Source organism: Elgaria multicarinata, chromosome 2 (genome assembly GCF_023053635.1).
Source record: "Elgaria multicarinata webbii isolate HBS135686 ecotype San Diego chromosome 2, rElgMul1.1.pri, whole genome shotgun sequence".
Taxonomy (NCBI): Eukaryota; Metazoa; Chordata; class Lepidosauria; order Squamata; family Anguidae; genus Elgaria; species Elgaria multicarinata.
The window spans coordinates 96,973,611-96,994,705 of NC_086172.1; the positions used below are offsets into that span (position 1 = coordinate 96,973,611).

The 21,095-nt window shown below is 39.6% G+C and overlaps 1 protein-coding gene across 1 annotated transcript in view; it reads left to right on the forward strand.

Moving 5' to 3' along the window:
• Positions 1 to 21,095, forward strand: part of ZNF143 (zinc finger protein 143) — a 45,193-nt gene that overhangs the window by 13,681 nt on the left and 10,417 nt on the right. The window contains exons 2-11 of the mRNA XM_063117267.1: positions 638 to 756; positions 976 to 1,068; positions 3,402 to 3,485; positions 5,824 to 5,904; positions 6,839 to 7,035; positions 7,576 to 7,650; positions 11,813 to 11,932; positions 12,826 to 12,901; positions 15,910 to 16,035; positions 20,540 to 20,719. Coding sequence (XP_062973337.1) covers positions 645 to 756; positions 976 to 1,068; positions 3,402 to 3,485; positions 5,824 to 5,904; positions 6,839 to 7,035; positions 7,576 to 7,650; positions 11,813 to 11,932; positions 12,826 to 12,901; positions 15,910 to 16,035; positions 20,540 to 20,719 — 1,144 coding nt within the window. The 5' untranslated portion in view covers positions 638 to 644. The remainder of the gene's footprint in view (positions 1 to 637; positions 757 to 975; positions 1,069 to 3,401; positions 3,486 to 5,823; positions 5,905 to 6,838; positions 7,036 to 7,575; positions 7,651 to 11,812; positions 11,933 to 12,825; positions 12,902 to 15,909; positions 16,036 to 20,539; positions 20,720 to 21,095) is intronic.

Consider the following 21,095-nt stretch of genomic DNA (forward strand, 5'->3'; position numbering starts at 1 on the left):
CACCCAGAATAGTGTCTCATGCATAGGGGATGATCTCTACAGAGGACAGGGTAATGTGTTGATTGTGAAAATTTACTCACTGCCACCCAGGAGCACAGCAGAATTGCCTACTTCCAGAGAGAATGACTGGCAGGAAGCACACCAAGAGACTCAAAGAATCTTTAAATTCTTTCTTGTGGAGTAGAAGTGCTTCTTACAAGGCAGTCTGGCACACCCTGGGGAAATGTGTGCTTTAACATGTGTTTTGGATTGCCAGTCCCAAATTTTGTTGCACATTTTAAAAACACATTGATTTATTCATGTTTGACATTCTGAGCCTCTAAAATGCTGCAATCAAGTTTTTCTCCATAAAAACTGGAACCTTCAAAAATGATCAGGCCTATACATTTGTGAGGACTAGAAATAACATTCTTACATTTTAGCAGCGTTTATGGTTTCAAGTTTCTGCATGCCTCCACACCCTCAAGTATGAGACTCATGTTTACAAGAATTGCAAAACTGTTTCTTTTCCAAACAAAGGTATACCAGAAAAATGGCTTGGTGTGAGAAATACTGTTAAAAAAAACTTGGTGTAAGGAATACTATCCTGAATCTTACTTCTAATAAATTACGTAAATTCTGTTTCTTTTACGTTTAGGTAAACAATGTTATTAGCCCAGATAAATCGAGACTCTCAGGGAATGACAGAATTTTCCGGAGGGGGAATGGAGGCTCAGCATGTAACTCTCTGTTTAACAGAAGCTGTAGCTGTGCAAGGTGAGTGATCAGGCTAATATCCATTACCAAACAGTGTAACAAAACCGCTAGCTTTGTGAACTTAATAAAACATACAGTGTCATTTCAGGTTTTGAAATGCACCATAGGAGTTAATCAGATGGTTAAATAATTTTCTCTCTGTCTCTAAAATATATTATGAATGAAAGGCGGATTGTGTGTTATGACACCAAGTAATACCTCATGTTTTGTTGTTGTTAGATGGAGACAACTTGGACAACATGGAAGGAGTAAGCTTACAAGCAGTTACACTTTCTGATGGCTCCACTGCTTACATACAGCATAATTCTAAAGGTATTTAGACTGAAAAATGATTACAAGCAGTTTATCTATTTAAAAATAAAATAATCTTTAATAGATGTTGGTTATTTCATACCAAGATCAGTTTACAAAGCACAATTGTATTGGAGTGTAAATATCAATAAAGGCTTGAACAGAAGGTCAGACACTTTTAGACTATATTCAATAATACAGAGCAAGCACTACTCCTGTATCTGTGTTCATAGTCATAGAAGACTTGAGTACCTATTCCACATATTATAAAAAGGTATTACGTGAATAACAAAACCCCTCCCAAACCCCAAACCCTCTTGATTCACCAACGTTGTTCAGATGTAACCGTGGTGTTTAGCAGCAATTTGTGGGTAAATTAAACCCTTGGTTTGTTCTTGGGTTAATTTGGGATTGTTTAACCCACCAAAAAAAACCCCAAATCCCTGGGTTTGGATATCATGGAAACAATTTAGGAATGCATCATTGGTAAGTTGTTGCCAGAAACTAGGTTTGTATGCAGTACATGGCTCCACCATTTGTTGTTTCATTAACCCACAAATTACCACTGAATGCCACCATTACATCCAAACAGGGACACTATTTAACACTTGAGAAAAGTATCTTTTTCAGCTGATAGTTGCATTCCCTTGTAGCTAAATTACAAGAGCCGCATGTCAGTATGGGCAGCAAGTTGATAGGGGCCACCCCACACTCTGTTATACATCCATACACCCATTTGTACACATCTACATATTCACACACACATGACGCAAGCACACATTCTTACACATAACATACATGTATCCATTAATTCTTAAACATAGCATATACACACACCCAGTCATTCACACACATTCTGTCTAGTGTGGTAGTTGGGCTTAAGGGGTGGAAATCTCCCATTGGCTGGGGGTGGGGCTGAGGAGGGGAGGCCATTGGCTGGAAGTGAATGGTCTGTGGGCCCATCCAGCCTAGGAGTTCCATTTAAAATGTGTGTACACTACACAGTTGTGCCTGATGTGTCTTTAGAATGACATAGGCTATTGTTCTGCACATACCTACCTGGGAGTTAATCCTATTGAGCTCTATGAGCAAGAAGTTGTAAGAGACTGATTCTGTACTCTTTTGCTCAGCCACTTGCTAGAAGCAAGTATCATTCTCTTAATCAGGAGCAAAGTAATGATTGGCTCAGGTTTGTTCAGGAAAACCTTTTGTTGGTTGAAGGAGGGCCATGCCAGGAGCTTTTTAATACAAATAAATGCAAAGAAGAGCACATGCCATGAGACCCTAAGCACAATGGGAGGGGTCTGGCACTAGCAAGAACTTTCACTGAGATACATCTATAAATACAGGACAAGACAGGATTTTAAGAAGCAAGTCTTCCCTGTTTGAATTGTATAGGATTTGGTGCATACAGAGGCTTGTCATGTAACAGCTACTGCCAGGTTACGATCAAACACACCCTGTCCTAACACACCCTACTCTTAACACTTCTCTGTTGTTTTAATTCAAGTATTTCCAAGCCCTTTGTTATGTTGCTCAACGTTTGCTCAAAGAAACTACTTTTACCCTTTCTATTTAATTCAAAACAAGTGACATTTATAGTTTAAAATGAGATATGGGATGCAATCTTGAGAAATTAAGGTGTAACTAAATCCCCTTGAGATCCAAGTCCCGTGCTGGAAGAAAAGCAGCAGGGGTGGGTGATTTTGATTGGGAAAACAGCATGTGGGGAAAGGGCTAAACATCCCCTCCCCCTACCATCATTGTTCCAATCAAATTTTATTTATTTATTTATTGATTTATTTTTTTTATTATTATTTTCATTTATTACATTTCTATACCGCCCAATAGCGGAAGCTCTCTGGGCGGTTCAAAAATTTTGCACACACAGAGACACACACACACACGAGGCTGCACTTCAGGATGATGATGATGTCGTCACAAATAGGGTGACAGGTCTCCTGCATCTAGTCTCATTTGGCCTTCAATGGGATTTAGTTATATATAGGGCCTTCTTGGTGGTTGCTCCAGTGCTTTGGAACTCTCTTCCTGGGGAAGCTAGATTGTCTCCCTCCTTGATGGGCTTTTGGAAGCAGGCTAAAACTTGTTTGTTCCAGCAGGCCTTTGGAGAATAATGTGTGTGTCCCCCCCACTACCCACAACAGGTGATTTGATGTGCATGGTTCCAATCCACCAAGAGGAATAGCACACACACTTCAGGTGGTGTAGAGATCCAGCATGGGGAACTACCGATGAAGCTTGCTTTTGCATACAGAAGCCTTCTTCTGCACACAGATCACTCTAGCTTGATTGGATAAATGGGTTCTTGAATTTTCAATATGCATATATTTCAGATGGCAAATTAATGGATGGCCAGGTGATTCAGTTGGAAGATGGTTCAGCTGCCTACGTCCAACATGTTCCCATGTCAAAAAGTAGTAAGTATATTGCAATGAATACAAGTTTAAAGCTGTTGACTTGATGATGGAATCCAATATAATACACGATTTATCATAATCTATATAAATAAAAATGTAAATGTTCGTTCGAAACAGACGTTATATCTCCGAAAGTTCTTCACCGATCGCTTTGAAATTTTGACACAACGTTGCATTCGAATACGCGAGCGTTGTTATGTAGCTATGTTCTATATGGGGACAAAAGTTTGTCTTAAAATCGAAGAAATAGGCCTCCTCAAAACCAGTCCTGCTGATCATTGTGACATTGCCAACCAGTGGGCCAATCCACTGCCTCTGCCTCCTCTCCTATTTGCATGTTCTCTCCTATTTGCTCTTATAGGTCATTGTGACATCGCCAACCAGTAGGCCAATCCACTGCCTCCTCTCCTATTTGCATGTTCTCTCCTATTTGCTCTTATAGGTCATTGTGACATCGCCAACCAGTAGGCCAATCCACTGCCTCTGCCTCCTCTCCTATTTGCATGTTCTCTCACAATTGGCTGAGTGAATTTAAATGTCACACCTGTGACAGTTACACGTTCTGAAGAAAGGTAACTGCCAGGAGTTTCCACTAACCTCCTCACCGTATAAAATATCCTTTTTAAAAAACCAAACAGTAGGCCAATCCACTGCCTCTGCCTCCTCTCCTATTTGCATGTTCTCTCCTATTTGCTCTTATAGGTCATTGTGACATCGCCAACCAGTAGGCCAATCCACTGCCTCTGCCTCCTCTCCTATTTGCATGTTCTCTCACAATTGGCTGAGTGAATATAGATGTCACACCTTTGACAGTTACACGTTCTGAAGAAAGGTAACTGCCAGGAGTTTCCACTAACCTCCTCACCGTAAAAACATCCTTTTTTAAAAACCAAACAGTGTTGCGAAATATCAGCCAGCCAAAACTTTGCAACGGCACGCGGCTTGCAGTAAAAAAATTACTGAGCAACGTCATAGAAGCAACAATTTTGACAGGACCTTTCAAAGGTGAAGATGTCCTCATTCCTCGCATTCCTATGATTCCAACAGATATGCCATTTCATTTTAAGAGATTGCAATTCCCAATTCGATTGGCGTTTGCAATCACCATCAACAAAGCTCAGGGCCAATCTTTAGAATTGTGCGGTTTAGATCTAGACACAGATTGCTTCTCACATGGACAATTATATGTTGCGTGTTCTAGAGTTGGCAAACCAGACAATCTCTATATCTCCACAGACAATGGAACAACTAAAAATATTGTATATCCACAAGCATTGTGAAATTAAACATATTAGAAACATCCCCTTTGTCTTTTCTTTCTTTTCAATTTAACCAGACTGAGCCACAGCAACGCGTGGCAGGGTACAGCTAGTATTTAATAAAATATTATTGCTGTAACTGTCCATTTCTTCTTTTTAACTATTATATTTTCTACTGTGCAAATAAAAATTTAAAATCAGGTGTTTCAGTCTGAGAAGGGGAATGACTTTCCATACTGGTGGACCCCTTCTTTGCAAGGGTTTCCCAAAAATGAATTACTGATAGGCTTCTACAAGTCAAGATGAACCTTCTGACACACCCTAGTCTGCCCAGCTCCTTCATTTTATTTATTTATTTATTTATTACATTTTTATACCGCCCAATAGCTGAAGCTCTCTGGGCGGTTCACATGGACCCTTTCTTTCAGCCCAGCCCTAGGAAAATTGTCTTGCCCAGAAACACAGAACTCAACCAAACCCTGAGAAAATCCTAAAAAACATAAATGGTAGTTTTCTAACCATGCAGTTCTTCACTTGTGGAAGAGTTTAGTGAGAATTCCCTTTTAAAACAATGCAATCAAATGTCCAAATATAAAAAGGAGGGGGGGTTGGGGGGGACAAAAAAACAAGGTAAGACAGTAATCTCTCACACACAGAGAGATAAATAAAACAAAGTAATTCTAACTAATCCAGTCACATGTTATCTACTTGAGTAGAGTCTTGGGTTCTAGAGCATATGTAGAATTCATTGCAGAGACGATGGTCTGAGAGAGAACATCTTGGCCTCTAGCTAGCTGTTTTATGAAAGGTTCCACAAGATGTGAGCAAACTCTTACTTTTATGGAAATCTGAGTTCAATAAAAGCTGGCCCTTTAGTGGAGACTGACTATTGTTTTGTCCAGTAATGTGATAACCTCAGTTTCTGATGTCAGTGGTCTGGCCATCAAATCAGAAAACTTACCAGATGCTCTAGAGGGCACTCATGAGCTACATCAGAATATAGGGGGTTCTCGCATCTGATCTCTCAATCCATAATTGCACCATGTAACTGTAGTTGATATTTCCCCTTCCTGATGCAGGAGATAGTCTTCGTTTAGAAGATGGACAGGCGGTACAGCTTGAAGATGGAACAACAGCTTTCATTCATCATACTTCAAAAGGTAACTTACATTTTGACATGTGATCCATTTCCCAGGAAATAAAGTAATTGCAATTTTTTTCTTTTAGTGTCCTAAATGTGGTGGGGTTTGAACAAGTCTTGCCCATCCGTTAACAGTTTCTTCTGCTGGTTCTCCTGATGTTCCAGAGGATCTCCTTAACATTTGAAGCAACTTTTGGGGAAGCACAGGGGGAAAGGGGATTGGAGAAAAATGCCCCCCTCCTTCCTCCAACAGGAGCGTCCCATGGATTAAAATTCCATCCATAGTGCAGGGTTTGCATGTAATAATAGCCCATGATTCAACAATGAACTATACTTAGCCTATACACTGGACTGTTATGTCTGAACTAGGCCAGTTGTTCTGTAGTACTTCGTGTGAGTGGAAAGTAAAACACTCTGGTGCAGGTGTACAAGCTGATTCTTGCAGATGAAAGTCTGGGACCGATATCAATATTAGCTATTTCACTGATAATCTTCTAAAAACAATATGTACATTGTTGTTTTAAATACCATCTGAGATTCTGCCTAAAATCCTATGCATTAAGTATGATCTTAGTTTATCCTGATTTAGAAAATATTCCAAGTTTTTTTCTTGGCAAGAGCTTTTGAGTCTGTTCATTTTGCCATAGCAAATTGTATAAATTTGTTGGTGTGTTACTAGAAATTTTTAATAATGGTAGCATGTATTTTATATGTGCATTTCTTGTTGCAAGCAAAGCATAAACTGCCATGTTAGGTTTTTACAGTTTTGCAGAAGAACAGCTTTGGAAATTGTCAACTGCATCAATATTCAACCATTCCATTTCATATAATTGAAATGAGGAGAAGTTTTGCATCAGTATTTCTTACTATTTACTTATTACTTCCATCTTATTAAAGAAATACACATAGACATGAAGGCTGTATCTTAATACTATTTTTAAATAATTTATCAGACAGTTACGACCAGAGTGCCCTACAAGCGGTACAGCTGGAAGATGGGACCACTGCTTACATTCACCATACTGTGCAGGTGCCACAATCAGATACCATCTTAGCTATTCAAGCTGATGGCACAGTGGCAGGTCTTCATACAGGAGATGCTACCATTGATCCAGATACTATCACTGCTTTGGAACAATATGCAGCCAAGGTACATTTTGGAGTACAAACTTGCTATCTGCATTGTGTGACATAAGGAAATATACGATGGATTTTGTTGCACCAAATCGTTTCACAGCAAGCAAAAATGTAGGCATGGGAAGCAAAATTAGCTGTAAGCAAAGAGATGGTGGGACCCAGGGTGATTAAAGACAGAAGAGAATGACTTGTTCTTGAATTAGCTATTTTGTAGCCTGCTGTACGTTGTTTTTGAGTGTGTTGTCTTGTATACGAGTGTTATATGCATTGAGCAGGGGCTTGGACTTGATGGCCTTATAGGCCCCTTCCAACTCTGCTATTCTATGTTTCTATATATAAAAAAGTAATAAAAATGGGGAGAAATGTCATTTCAGTTGGTCCTAATTTCTGCAGCCAGTTCAGTAAAGTCAACAATTTGGATGTAATGATTTCTCTTTAACTATGGGAAACTTGTATTTCAATTACATCATTGATGATTTCACAGAGGTTTGCTGTTAGATGGTTAGAATAGCACACAGTAACTTAATTTTAAAATGGTTCTTTTATTTTTTAGGTGTCCATTGATGGGAGTGACAATGTTAGTAGTACTGGGATGATAGGGGACAGTGAACAAGATAAAAAAATGCAGGTATATAACACTATATAGTTTAATTGATGCAGCAATATCTTATTCTGCCCTTTTTCGTTATGTACATGGTGTTTTTTTTAAAGTTTTCTTTTGTGGCACTTAAATGAAGAAAATAAAATGTTATTAGTCCTTGCATCTCAACCCTATTTCATTTCTTATGATAAAACTACTATTTAATACATTTTTTGGATTGGATTCAGAGGAATCCCCAATTGGAGGAGGTACCTTCCTATGATTGAGGAAGATCCTCTGGATCCAACCCACTACATTTTTTCTAGTTGGAGAATTCCAGAAGACTACCATCTTGAATTTAGAATTTCTTAAAGCCTCTATCAATGGGGAAAGACTCACACCTAGGGTCAGTTCAAACAGTTTTAGAACTCCATGGTAGAGTTTTTATACCACCGTTGAGAAATGTGTTGTCTGGAGGGAAAACTCAAAGCAACGGTGGAATTTTTTGGGAAAATACTCCATGCAGAATATCCACACTGTGCAGAGGAGAGTTCCTGAACAACTGTTGTGTTGTATGTTGTGTGGCGGGCTCCGTGGAGTTTTCTATTGCATTGAGTTGACTTTTCCCACTGGCTACAGAGTTCCCTGGCAAGAGCAGCGAAAGGAGCGAGTGCCCCCTAGGGAGCTGCCAGGATATCATGATGGATTTTATTCAACTCCTCTGTAGCCCAGTCACAGAATGGTGGAGTTAGAACTGTTGGGTGAAGTTTTCACACAGCGTTGAGTAACGTGTTACATGAACTGAGCCTTAGTGTATTTTAATATTTCTCCAATCACTACAGCAATCAGAAGGGTATAACTATTTTTCTAAAGCTGCAATTCATTGAACCTGCTGGGATTTACTTTTGAGCTGCATAGAACTACACTACATGCAACCTATGACTGAACATTTTATATAGCTTTTTATTGATTGATATTTTAATGTTTTGTGGTTGTAAGCCACCCAGATAACAGTTATTGGGTGGCATACAAATATTATAAGTATTTTTTAAAAATCCTTGGTACTTTTCCACCCATGGAATGACATTTATTTATTCTAACAAAGGTACTCTAAACCGCCCAGAGAGCTTCGGCTATGGGGTGGTATATAAATGTAATAAATCATCATCATCATCATCATCATGAAATAAAATAATTCAGCTATAGCTAAATTCTTACAGATTTTAAGAATGAACAAAACCATTAATTTCTTTGACATTTGCTTTATATTTCAAAGTTTCGCTCTTTCACACTAGGGACAGAGTGTGAAAAAGTAGATTCAAAAGGCTTTGTTAAATGTACATTGCTGAACCTGGTATGAAAGGATGTTGAGTGTGGGTTTGGGCTTATTTCTCCTTTTATTGTTATTATTTCTAAAATGTATTAGTCACCTCATAACTAATAGCTTTCAGGGAGATGTACAGTAAAAATACCCTTGTGAGTTAACTTCTTTCCCTGGGATTTTTCCGAATCCACTGTCTCACTATTACAGTCTGGGTACCAACAGTAAGTTCATGAAGAATACAGGACAGATCAGTCCAATTTTACAATGAGCCAGAGGTTTCTACCTGGGGAGGGAAGGGGTGGTGGGACTTAGGTGCACAGTTTATCAGTACTTGCTCCTATCTCATACCTGATTCAGAAATAAAATCTGAGCAGAACTGAGGAATTAATAATGAAACAGAAATCCCTCCAAAGATACAACCCTGATCACAGTCAGGTTTACCTAGAAGTAAGTTCCATTAAGATTGGTACAGATTGAATACAGATAGATCTGTTTAGGACTGGAGGGATCAACTACTATGAACTCACGTTGGGCATCTCTTGCATACTATGGTGGTCTATACACCTTTCATGTCATAGGATTACCAAAGGTTTAAATCCATTTGCTAAAGATTTTTCATGCAGTGGGTTACTTGATATTTTGCAGGTTTAAAAAACTTTATTTCACCTCTGTTTTATTCTTTATTTTAATAAAATAGTGTGTTCAGTAAGCTGTTGGTTTATCTAAGTAATGCAAGAACAAAGCAGATGTCACACTGCTTACTAGTAGTCATTTCAGCTGCTTACTTAAGGCAGGGTTTCACACCACAGAAAATTACAAAGGGTTTTCTAAATCCCAGAAGCAATACTATTTATAAGAACAAAAGGTAAACACTGGATAAATACATCTTGGAAGGCATAATTCCTTTTTAGACAAAATATGGCCAGATGCTCTTGGCAAAGATCATAGAATATACTTGCTGAAAAAAAATATTGGACAGTGTTGTACACTTTGCTATGTTATCAGTGAAACCTGCAACATTTGGGGTTGTATAGAAAAGCTTTCTAGTGTTATGCATTTTTATAAGATTTATTATCCTAACAGTGCAGTTCTGTGCACCCTCACTTGTAAGTAAATAGCACTGAATGTAATGGGCTGAAGTAAATCCACATAGGATTGCTTTGTAAAGGTATTTATATGGACAAGAGAAATTTCCCGGTCAAACAATTCTGTGCCCTCATTTATAGCATGAGAAATATACAACAGGAAATGTATTGAAATACACATTAAAAACATGTCATATATAAACTAAAAACTAGCAGTTTAAAATATAAGAAAAAATAGCAGTATTAAAATGTAAAATTTTAAAAGCAGAAGCGGGAGCTACAACAAAATGTTGTAGTGTTAATGTTCAGGGTTCCAGATAGCCATTGGGTTGAAAATCAACCAATTGAAATTAATAGTAGTCATTCATTTCAATATGTCAACTCTTAAGTAGGACTAACACTGGATTCAACTTGTGGCCTTTTCCATGATACTCCACCTCCAGAGTCTCTCAGTATGCTGTGCCCACTCAAGATGCTCAGTCCTCATTCAGCTGTTTTGGGGAGGCGGGTGGTACCAACCCGGGGTAGAGGGGTTTTTTTTGGTAACTTTTCTTGTAATTCTGAAATTTTTTAAATTCTTTTTATTCCTGTTGGCTTCTTTTCTCCCTTAGTGGCAGTAGCAGCAACTAAGAGCAGTAGGCAAAAAAATCTAAGTGAAATCTGTAGTATTTTTTGATTGCCCCCTTCTGTTTGCTATGGGGAATTTGCCTCAAGAGTAGGTTGGGCCATAAAAGGGGGAGGCGAGGAACTAAAAAAAATCTCCCTAATCACATTCACCTTAGGACATGTTTTTAATAATTAATTTCAACCCACCTTGCTGTTACATGATTATGCAATGGGATGTGTAACTTTGAGCATGTGCAGAATGCCTTTCACTCTCCAATGAATAACCACGATCAAGCCCCTGACCTCCCCTCCCCAGCTTCTTGGATTAGGGATAAAGACTGAAAAGGTCAAAATGCTCAGGTAGGCTTAGGCAGCAGAACCTCTCAAAACAGAAAAAGAATTACTGCATTGAATTTCTGGGGGAGGCACTCCAAGCACTATTAAACCCAATTACTACCACTACAGAGCAAGAAGGTCAAGAGGATCTGAATAAATCTGAATCAAGGGTTATCCCTGTTTTCATTGCCAAGATGGAAAAGGTTTAAAGAATACCCATGGGCATTTGCAAAGGGCCTTTCCCTCACTATGCAATAATCCCTGTCTCTCTCACACATACACCTGCCTCTCTTGCATTGGGGAAAAATGTGACTTGCAGGCAGGTGGAGCGCCAACAACTCTCATTTTAGAAAAATAAGGGCTGGTAAATAGCCATCACCCCCCACCCCACCCGATTTTTCCAAAAACCTCAGGCACTGCCTCAGGCTTGTTTTTTATGTATGTTTGTTTGTTTGTTACATTTATATATCGTCCAATAGCCGAAGCTCTCTGGCTGGTTCACAATCAGCTTCACCGGAAAGAAGAATGTAGGTTCCCAAGTTAAATTGACAAAGGACTCATAGTATGGTTATAAGCAAATCTCTGTATACCTGGTGGTATGCCGTGTTATAGATTTGTTAAAATATATTAGCTTCATAATACCTTCATTGTAAATGTGTACTTTTGGAGATCTTATTGTAATATACCCCTGGTACAAAAGCTTTTAAAAACTTTTTTCTTTTTAGAATTTAACATTTAAGACTAAGATCCAGCTGCCAACATTTTATTCTATTTTAATTGTTTTGGCTTGTATTAGCCTTGTTTTGGCTAATACAATTGCTCTTCTGAAACATGCATGTTGTCTTTTCTTTTCTCTTAGATTGTCTTGCAAAGCCATAGCACAAGAGTGACAGCTAAGTCACAGGCGAGTGGAGACAAAGCTTTCCGGTGCGACTATGATGGCTGTGGAAAATTGTACACCACTGCTCATCATCTCAAGGTAATCACTGAAAGAATATCCAAGGCTTCCATTTCTTGGCAATAAGACATTGGTCAGAAAATCATGTAGATTTACTGGAAATTGGACAGATGGAAATTTGAATTTATATATGTTATACAGGGATTCTTATGCCTCTGACCTCTTAAGTAGCCCAGTTCTTCAAGTTCCCATTGTTCTCTGTATTGGTGACAAAGCACAGTAACAGGAGAAACGTAGACATATATTTTATCATTAGTATCTGTGTTCCTGAGTGAGACTCTTTGTGTCAATTCCTATGTCTAGCTGCTGGGGTGGGGGGTGGAACCATTGTTCAAATGGAAGAATGTTAAATAAATAGCTGATATATTCAAAGTAACAAAGTCTAGTGAGAGCTTTAAAAAAAATCCCTATCAACTGGTAATTTATACACATTTTCAGGCATTAAGAAAATGATGAGACAAAGGCATTGTGCCGCACAATATTTTTATGAGACTGTCTGACCATAGAGATTGTTTGCTTTTGTTTTTCAAAGTAATGCGTTTTCTTGCTCTGTAGTCTCCCTTCCATATGTTTTGGCTACCAGGTTAGTAGAAGAATGCCACAGTCCTTACGAACCGCTGAGTGCCCTGCTTGGACACACACATACACATAACTTCTAAACTTTTGAGATAGCAACCAATTTGCACAAGAGAAACAAGTTGGGGAGCTAATTCCTGGTTTCAGGCATGATTAAGAGGATTCCTGCTCCTCCAGCTTCCCATTCCTTTTCTATACATAGTTTTTCATCCTTTGCTGCTTATAGGTATATCAGGAATCTTTGAGAAACTATGTTGCCTTATGTGGTCCCATGCTAGTGCAATAATTATTATTATAAAATGCATATTACAGCATAAATAGTTGGCATCTTTCAACAGGTACATGAAAGGTCACACACAGGAGATCGACCATATCAGTGTGATCATCCAGGTTGTGGAAAAGCATTTGCAACAGGTATTCCTTAGCATGCCTTTTTTAAATGAAAATCTGTAACTCGCTCTCTTGTTGATCATTTTTATGCTGATGAAAATTAAATCATAGAAGAAATACATATAAATTTAGGAAGAAAAAATAAAACCTTGTTTTGGCTTTTAGATATATTTTGTGGGTTTGTGCTTAAGTAAATGATGTGAGCCATGAAACTGTATTAAGCATTTGACTTTTTAAGCAGCTATCATTCAAATGAAGGAGGATGTACAGCAAAGATAGAAAAAGAGATTATGAAGCATTCCAGATATAAATCCATTAAACTTTAAGGGGATGATTAACCACTAGTCAGCACTATCGTAAATTACACTCCAGAGCATTTTGAGCCTTCAGGTTATTTGGTCCATTATTAGTCGAATGTTGCCATTGTTTGAGGTTTCAAGGCTAGGATTGAATGGGGGCAGGGAGAGTCCTCAAAAAGAATGAGCAGTGTTAGTCCACGAGAACAATGGCTTTAACTGTTCTCCACAAGAACTCTTTTTCTGCCCTTCCATCCTACCCCTGAGACTTTAAACCAGATATGGGAAACCTCTGGTCCCTAGACTGGATATGGACCATGGGAGGTTCCCATCCAGCCAAACCAGTTTCTCCCCCATGTCCCTCCCCAGGTTCTACCACACTTTTCTCTCTCTCAGAACTAAATCTCCTATCTTCAATCAGCAGCTCATTGGAGATGAGGGGTTTTGCCTGTTTCCCTACCACTTCACTACATATAGGTGTGTGTTTTTTTAAAAAAAAAAAGGAAAAAAAGCCTTCATTGATGCCAGTGGAGGCTTTTGAAAAACCTAGTTGCAGTGCAGTGTGAGGGGGCATTTTCAGGGGAGTCACTACTGAGGAGAAAAGGGCTAAATCCTCCCTTCTGCAATTGGACTTTTTAAAAGCCTCCAATGGTACCAATAGAGCTGGGAGGAGGGGGGTTCAAGAGGGGGAAGTGGGGAGACAGAGAGTGAGACTGTTACGAGTGTGTGACTGTGGGGCAATCACGTTGAGGGCTACCAAACAGCACAGGAGGGGGTGGGCTAGAGAGCATGCTTGCCTGAAGCCAGATTGGCCCTTGGACCAAAAAAGGTTCCTGGCTTAAACCATGAATTTTTCACCCCTTTCCTTGGGATTAGACTTAGGTCTGCCTGCCAAGTATGACCTAAGAGGATGGTCAGGTGTTTAAAAGATGGTACATTTTCCACCTCCCGAACCACACGAGGGAGGGTTTTCCAAAGGGTAGGTGCCTCTACAGAGCAGGCCCGCTGTCAAGGTTCTTCATGACAACATTCTCTTCGTCTCAGAATAATTAGCAGGGCCTCCTCTGAAGATCGTAAAGGTCGCCTGGGTGTATATAAGGGAAGGCAGTCTGCTAGGTATTCTGGTCCCAAGTTGTTTAGGGCTTTATAAGATAATAGCATGACCTTGTACATGGCTCGGTAGCTAATTGCAGCCAGTGCAATTCTTTTAACATTTGGTTTATGTGGGCAAAGCTAGGCATCCCAGTGAGCACCCTAGTTGCTGCATTTTGCACATGCTGCAGCTTCTGAACCACATAGCTCTACATAGAGCGCATTACAGTAGTCTAATTGTAAGGTTACCAGTGCATGAATGACCATGGCTAGGCTATCCCAATCTACAAACAAACATAGCTGGCATACCAACCGAAGTTCATAACGGGCACCCCAGGCCACTGAGGCCACCTGGGTCTCCAGTTACAAAGATGAGTCCAGGAGCACTCCGAAACTATGGACCTGCTCCTTTAGAGGGGGTGCAACCCCATCCAGAACAGGCAGACACCCTAATTCCCAGACCTGAGAATGACCAACCCGTAAGGTCTCTTGTCTTATCGGGATTCAGCTTCAGTTTATTGGCCCTCATCCAAGCCATAACTGTATCCAGGCTCTGGTGGTTCAGAATGTTCACGGCCTCTCCCAATTCAGATGTTACAGAGAAATAGAGCTGGTGTCATTAGTGCACTGGTGACACCTTGCCCCAAATCTCCTGATGACCGCTCCCAACGGCTTCATATTGCTATTGAATAACACTGGGGATAGGATGGTGCCCTGTGGTACGCTACAGTTCAGCTGCCATGCAGCTGAAGTGCAGTCAGTCACCCAATGCTATTCTCTGGAACTGACCCCACAAGTAGGAGTTGAACCACTGTAGAACAGTGCCTCCAACTCCCAACTCATGAAGGTGGTCCAGGAGAACACCATGGTCAATGATATCGAAAGCCTCCGAGAGATCGAGAAGAAGTAACAGGGTCACACTCCCTCTGTCTCTCGAAGGTCATCCATCAAGCCTGAAGCATCATCTTCCCTAACCACTTCATAGTTTTGGCATTGACAGTTTTAAGCCAGGGGAGATTAGTAGGCTGAAAGACAGAGTTATATAGCTGCTCCCTCTCCCCTGTTGTGGGCAGCCTCACTTCAGGCGAATGGAGTGTATAAACCCTCGCTTCGACCCCTCCCCCAGGAAGCTATAGGAGTGCATCATGGCAGGAGTCATGCCTAAGGGTGCCAGCAGGCATGGTTAACTTATACCTACTGGTTGCAATGTTCCTACTCTTGACATCTGTGTAACTTTGCTTGAAGGCTTCATGTATCAAACTAAGAACTAATCCAACCTGTGCAAAGCTGGATCAGTTTGCTAACATAAGTAACAGCAAAAGGGAGGTGAGGACTAGGTAAAAGTAAACCAGTGTTTCCAGACATTTGTAACAATCCCAGGGTTAAAAAAAATGTGTTTAGATTTGCATAATTAACAGAATTTTCCCATTTGATAAGGCAAGAAGAAAGAGACAGAAGGGACAATTTCTAAATTACAAGGATGGGTCCCCAACTTTGCTGGTGTGAAAGAAACACACAGAACATTGAGATTCGTGGGAAATTAAGTACAGTTAAAATAAAGAATGGTCACAATTTTTGACAAGATGTTTATGAACTTTCAGATATTCTTAGATTTAAAACTTTATTCACACTATCTTTTTCAAGGTTATGGACTAAAAAGCCATGTCCGAACTCACACTGGAGAGAAGCCATATCGGTGTTCGGAAGAGAACTGCACAAAGTCCTTCAAGACTTCAGGCGACCTACAGAAACACATAAGAACACACACAGGTACATGGCATATTAGTGCAGTGAGTCTCTATTAATCTGTTAATTATAGTAATATGTTTTGTACAGAAAAAAGGATGTTTATGGGATCTGTTTGGTCACAGCTTGACCTGCTTGTGACTTCATGGTAAACATGTTTTCCCCTGAGCTCCTACATCTGTCAATCTGTTTTAAAGCCTAAGGCTGCACTCTTTAGCTGGGAGTAAGTAGACACAGTCAGGATTTCATTGAGTAGTCACATACAGGATTGTATTGTTTTCCCTTTACACAACAACGTTTGGAAAGTACAAATTCTAAGTATGTCACTAACACCTTAACTCTCTTTACATAAAATATTAAGTGAAAATACTACTGTTTTGTTTAATGCCCACAATAAATTTTCAGTAAAAACTATAAAACAGTTCAAATTAAAACAGCAGAGAGCAGTATAACACTAGAATAAAATAACAAAGTCACAGGGCAGTAGAATTCAGTAGCAGTATGAACAATCATTTGCAATATTCATTAAAAGCACAGGCAAAATAATAATGTAACAGGTGCCTAAAACCTGCCACTAGTAAAGGCTCTGTTTCAGTTGCCCCTTCATCATGAGTTTTTAAGCCATGGTATGTTGTTGGGTTAAAACTTTAGGTTGTTTCTCCCTCAACAACCTAGAATGCTGGGTTCAAACATCACAGAGCATAAACCAGGAATGGGGCACTGCTGGGTTGTTTACTGAACCAGAAGAGAAGTGGAAGCAGCAAGCGATCAGGCGTCACTCCTGTGCAGCTGTCGTGTTTCAGGTTTCTATAACTAGGCTGAGGAGAGGCAGATTGCAATCACTTTAGAGACAAACAATAGATTTTTCACAGCATTTACTTAACTTCAGAATGTTTGGTAAATAACAATATTTAGAAAATTATTAATAGAACTATAAACCAAATATAGTTATTCATATTTGGTTTATAGTTCTATTAATCATTTTAAGCTGCAGTTCATTGTAAAACGCAGTGTTACTGTTGCTAGACCAACAACAGTTGCTTGTCCCAGTTCCTTTAGTCTTTTGTTGCCAGTCTCTCTTGTTGGAGGTTCACTCTTCTAGCTGAAGGTGGTTTTAATCTGTTTCTTTCTCTTTTTCACCCTGCTGCTGGTTTCCCTGAATTTCCTTCTCAGTCCTCCTCCTTCACTCCTCCACATCTCTGGGCCACCAGCCACTTTCAAACTGGCATTTTACTCTCTCTGCCCTCCATTCCATGCCCCTCCCACTTCACAAAGCCCATATTCCAAAGCCCTTAGAGGCAGGCTTTACATAGTCCCAACTACCCACGGGTAGTTATTACGTGTGAACTGGGCCACTGTCTCTTATATTTCTGCTCACCACAAGTTTTTGTGAGACCCTTTCTCTTTTAACTCTCCGTCATTTTCTCTGTCGTCTCTAATGTAGTCACACTACATTTGCCTCCTCCACAAATACTGAGTCTTGGACTAGCGTTTGTTCTCCACGGTTTGAGGCAGGAATTTTTCTAGCCCTACCTGGAGATGCCAGGATTGAACCTGTTACTTTCTCCGTGCCAGCAGCATGCAGAAGATCTACCGCTGAGCTACAGCCCTTCCCTTAGGACTCCTTCATACATTACGTGGCAGCAGTTGTATAACCATCAGTCCCATCTTCCTGGTGAATATACCTGCCTAACGTGTGTGCAGGCACGTTTGCTGTGTTTGTGCATTACTTTTTTAAGGTGCTTCCATGTAATGTTTTAGATGTAATATAAAAACGGCATTGTGTGAAGTGAGTCTTATTCTTGAATCTCAAATTTTACTCTGTTTTGCTGACCCTAAAACAAAAATCAATCATACTTGTGGCTCAGATTCCCATTCTCCTTTGAGGAAGGCAGCCAACTAGTCTGGGGAAGGCCTTGCCTCTGAAGCCAGGAGGCAGTCTCCTATTTCCGATTTTCTGGAGGAGGAGGAGGCTGGACCTCCCTCTCAGTTGCAGGTGAATTGGCAAGTGATATTGGATAGTGAATCCTTCACCACCCACTGCTTTTCCCTCACAATCCTTCTCCCCAACTCTTTTTCTTCCAGCAGGGCTTGCTTCCAGTTTTGGAGTCCCTGTGGTGAAAACAGATGGGGAGGAGGTTATAAGCAGAAAGCTGGAGAAGGCATAAAGCGTTCAGCATCCTACTCCTCCTGCATTGCTTTTTTTCTTTTTCTTTAGCGCCCCCCCCCCCCAACACACACAACACACAGCACAAACAATATCAAGGCTGTGGACATGTGGCCCTCCAAATGTTTGAGCCCAACAACATCTGGAGGGCCTTAGGTTCCCTACCTCTGATTTATATAAATTTAGTTGTAATGCAATTTTCTGGTTAAAAACTGCAGTGGAATAATTTAGGAGGATCAAGAAGTGCTTCTGATAATAAAGAAGCCAAGTACACTTCCTCTTAAATCTGCTTCCCTCTAGTCAGTCCAGTTCCTGACTTGGAAAAGAATCATATCCCAGCTACGTGCTCTCTGAAAAAAACTGAGGAGTATCAAGGGCGGGATTTACAAACAGGTTGTGTGACATTCTTGCAGACGTTCCATTCCTTATGTTTAAACCAAAGATTGGCTTTAAGCAAAGGCTGTTGCTGGGTGGATTTAGTGCTGCACAGTTGTTTTCTGCCTGTAAGATGATACACAGCATTAAGTAAGGATTATGGAAACTATGGCAACATAACACTATAGTATGTACACTTAAAAACCCATGCATCTTTTTGGCAGAAAACTGACAAACTTCACTAAAGAGTGAACTATAAGGGATCTTTTTAAGGCATTTTAGTATCCAGTTTTGTATAATAGTAGTGAGGTGTTTAATAGACATCCCAATAATACTTTGAATTATAAGAAATTGTGCTTTCACCCATCCCTCTTAGGCTTCTCTCTGTGGCATGACAGTATACAGGGACTCGACAATTCTTAGCAAAAGCACATGAGAAAATACAGCACAGAAGCATGAGGGTACGCCAGCAATATAACCTTAATTGTAGGGTTTTAAATATTCATCAGTGTAGCCATATTTAAGCTAGTTGTGTATAATTTAAACATGGAACAGATGTGTTTCTTAGAATTACTGTATTGGTGAGTTTAATACTAGAAATTTGAGCTTGCGTAATATTGTATTTACAAAAGTGTAATTAAGTGTTCTTAATCACTACCATGACTATAGTCCAGAGAATCATGCATGTAGCAAAATATAAGTTTCTGTTCTCAAGCAGTAACTCTTCATGTTCCCATGACAAACAACTTTGGAAACTTTGGAAATATTTAAACGTTTCATGTCTGCCGGTTGAGGCAAGAAGTTGAATGTTTGCACAAACCTATGAACTCGCCAAATTAGTGCTCTGTATTGTGTCTGTATTTAAAGAATTTGCCTCTCAATTTAAGAAGTAAACTGAAATAGCAGGAATGCCAACATCTGTTTAAAAGGAATATGTTGTTACATAACATACACACTGTTTACCCTGAATTCTCTTCCCTCCCCACCTTTTAAAACATTTAGCTGTTTGTTGAGGATCAAAATGACCTTTCAGTTGTTTTTGTGAATTACAACTTCTGCATAAACAATCTGAACCATTAAGATATTAGATCACTTATAAATATCTGTGCTCAGCAGCTTCCAGTGGCTCTCATCTCTTTGTATGTGAATTTCACATTTTGGCAAAACAGTGAGAGGAAAAGCATACATGCAAAAAATAACATATGCATACATTGAGTTTTCTCCGTTTGCACTTCTACTTCAGCTGTTCATGATATTGAACCTGCAAGCCACATTTAAGCTCCTCCAAGTTTAATAAGTTTTTTTTTAGGGGGATAGTTCATGGAAGTGAATTGCTAAAGCGTAAATTGATGGAAATAATGAATGTGTGTAGGCAGTTTTGATTTTTATTTATTTATTTATTTATTTATTTTGATGCATGCATCCTGTGGATCACAGCCATTATTTTCAGCTGAACTAAATATACACCAGATCAGGCTATAAGTATATTGACTTGGAAGTCAGTCCCACTGAATTAAAAGGAACTGACTTCCTAGTTTTTAGGATTGCACCCATAATCCGCTTTGTAACTTAAATGTGGCATTAGAAACAGTGATCTGATCTGTCTAATACCAGTAGAAAACTAATTCAGGTATCATATTCAAGATAGAAAAAAGAAGAGAAAGTTGGAGGAGTTTGTTTAATAACATAGCATCATGTTAGTGCAATGGGACTTCATCCCTCTCTCCCTTCCCCTGCAGCCTTCTCCTCTGCCTGAAAATCTGTTCCAGAGGGGTTTTCAACCTTCTGGAGGAGATTTTGAGGGTGTATTGAGAGTGCAGGAGAGAAGGGGAATTGTCCCTCCTGGTTTCACTGATGGAGCCGCTTCCGTCAGCTGGATCCAATTCCTAAATCCATTTTTTTTATATTACTGCAGTAACTGAATCTTCAGATGCTTTTTAAAAAATGCGTGCTGATTTGCCTATCTTTATTTATGTTTTTTTCTAGGTGAAAGACCTTTCAAGTGCCCGTTTGAAGGATGTGGTAGGTCATTTACAACATCCAACATCAGAAAGGTTCACATCAGGACACATACAGGAGAAAGGCCCTATTATTGTACAGAGCCAGGATGTGGGAGAGCATTTGCCAGTGCAACTAATTACAAGAATCATGTGAGAATACATACAGGTATTTGAATGATGCTTTATAGCATTTTGCTTATATTTATCTGTCTCAGATCCTCTTCTCCCCAGTAGCTGGTCTAGATGAAAGAGGTTAAGGTTGGAAATAATCTTGCAATGAACAGAGAACCTACTTTCTATTTCTATATACTGGAGCACACTTGGACTGCTGTAGTTTGTACTACAGATCTCAATGATACAAAAATCATAGGTTGTGCAACGCAAAGTAACTTTTATCTGAAAATGGCTTTTACATATTGAATGCTGGGCTATGCAGTTCTGGATACAAAAAAACAGCCGTCACTAAGGGGGGGGGCGTTAAGGGGGGAAAACCTCACTAAATTGAACTTCACCGTGGTTTAGAATTTCCTATTGTTTCTCTG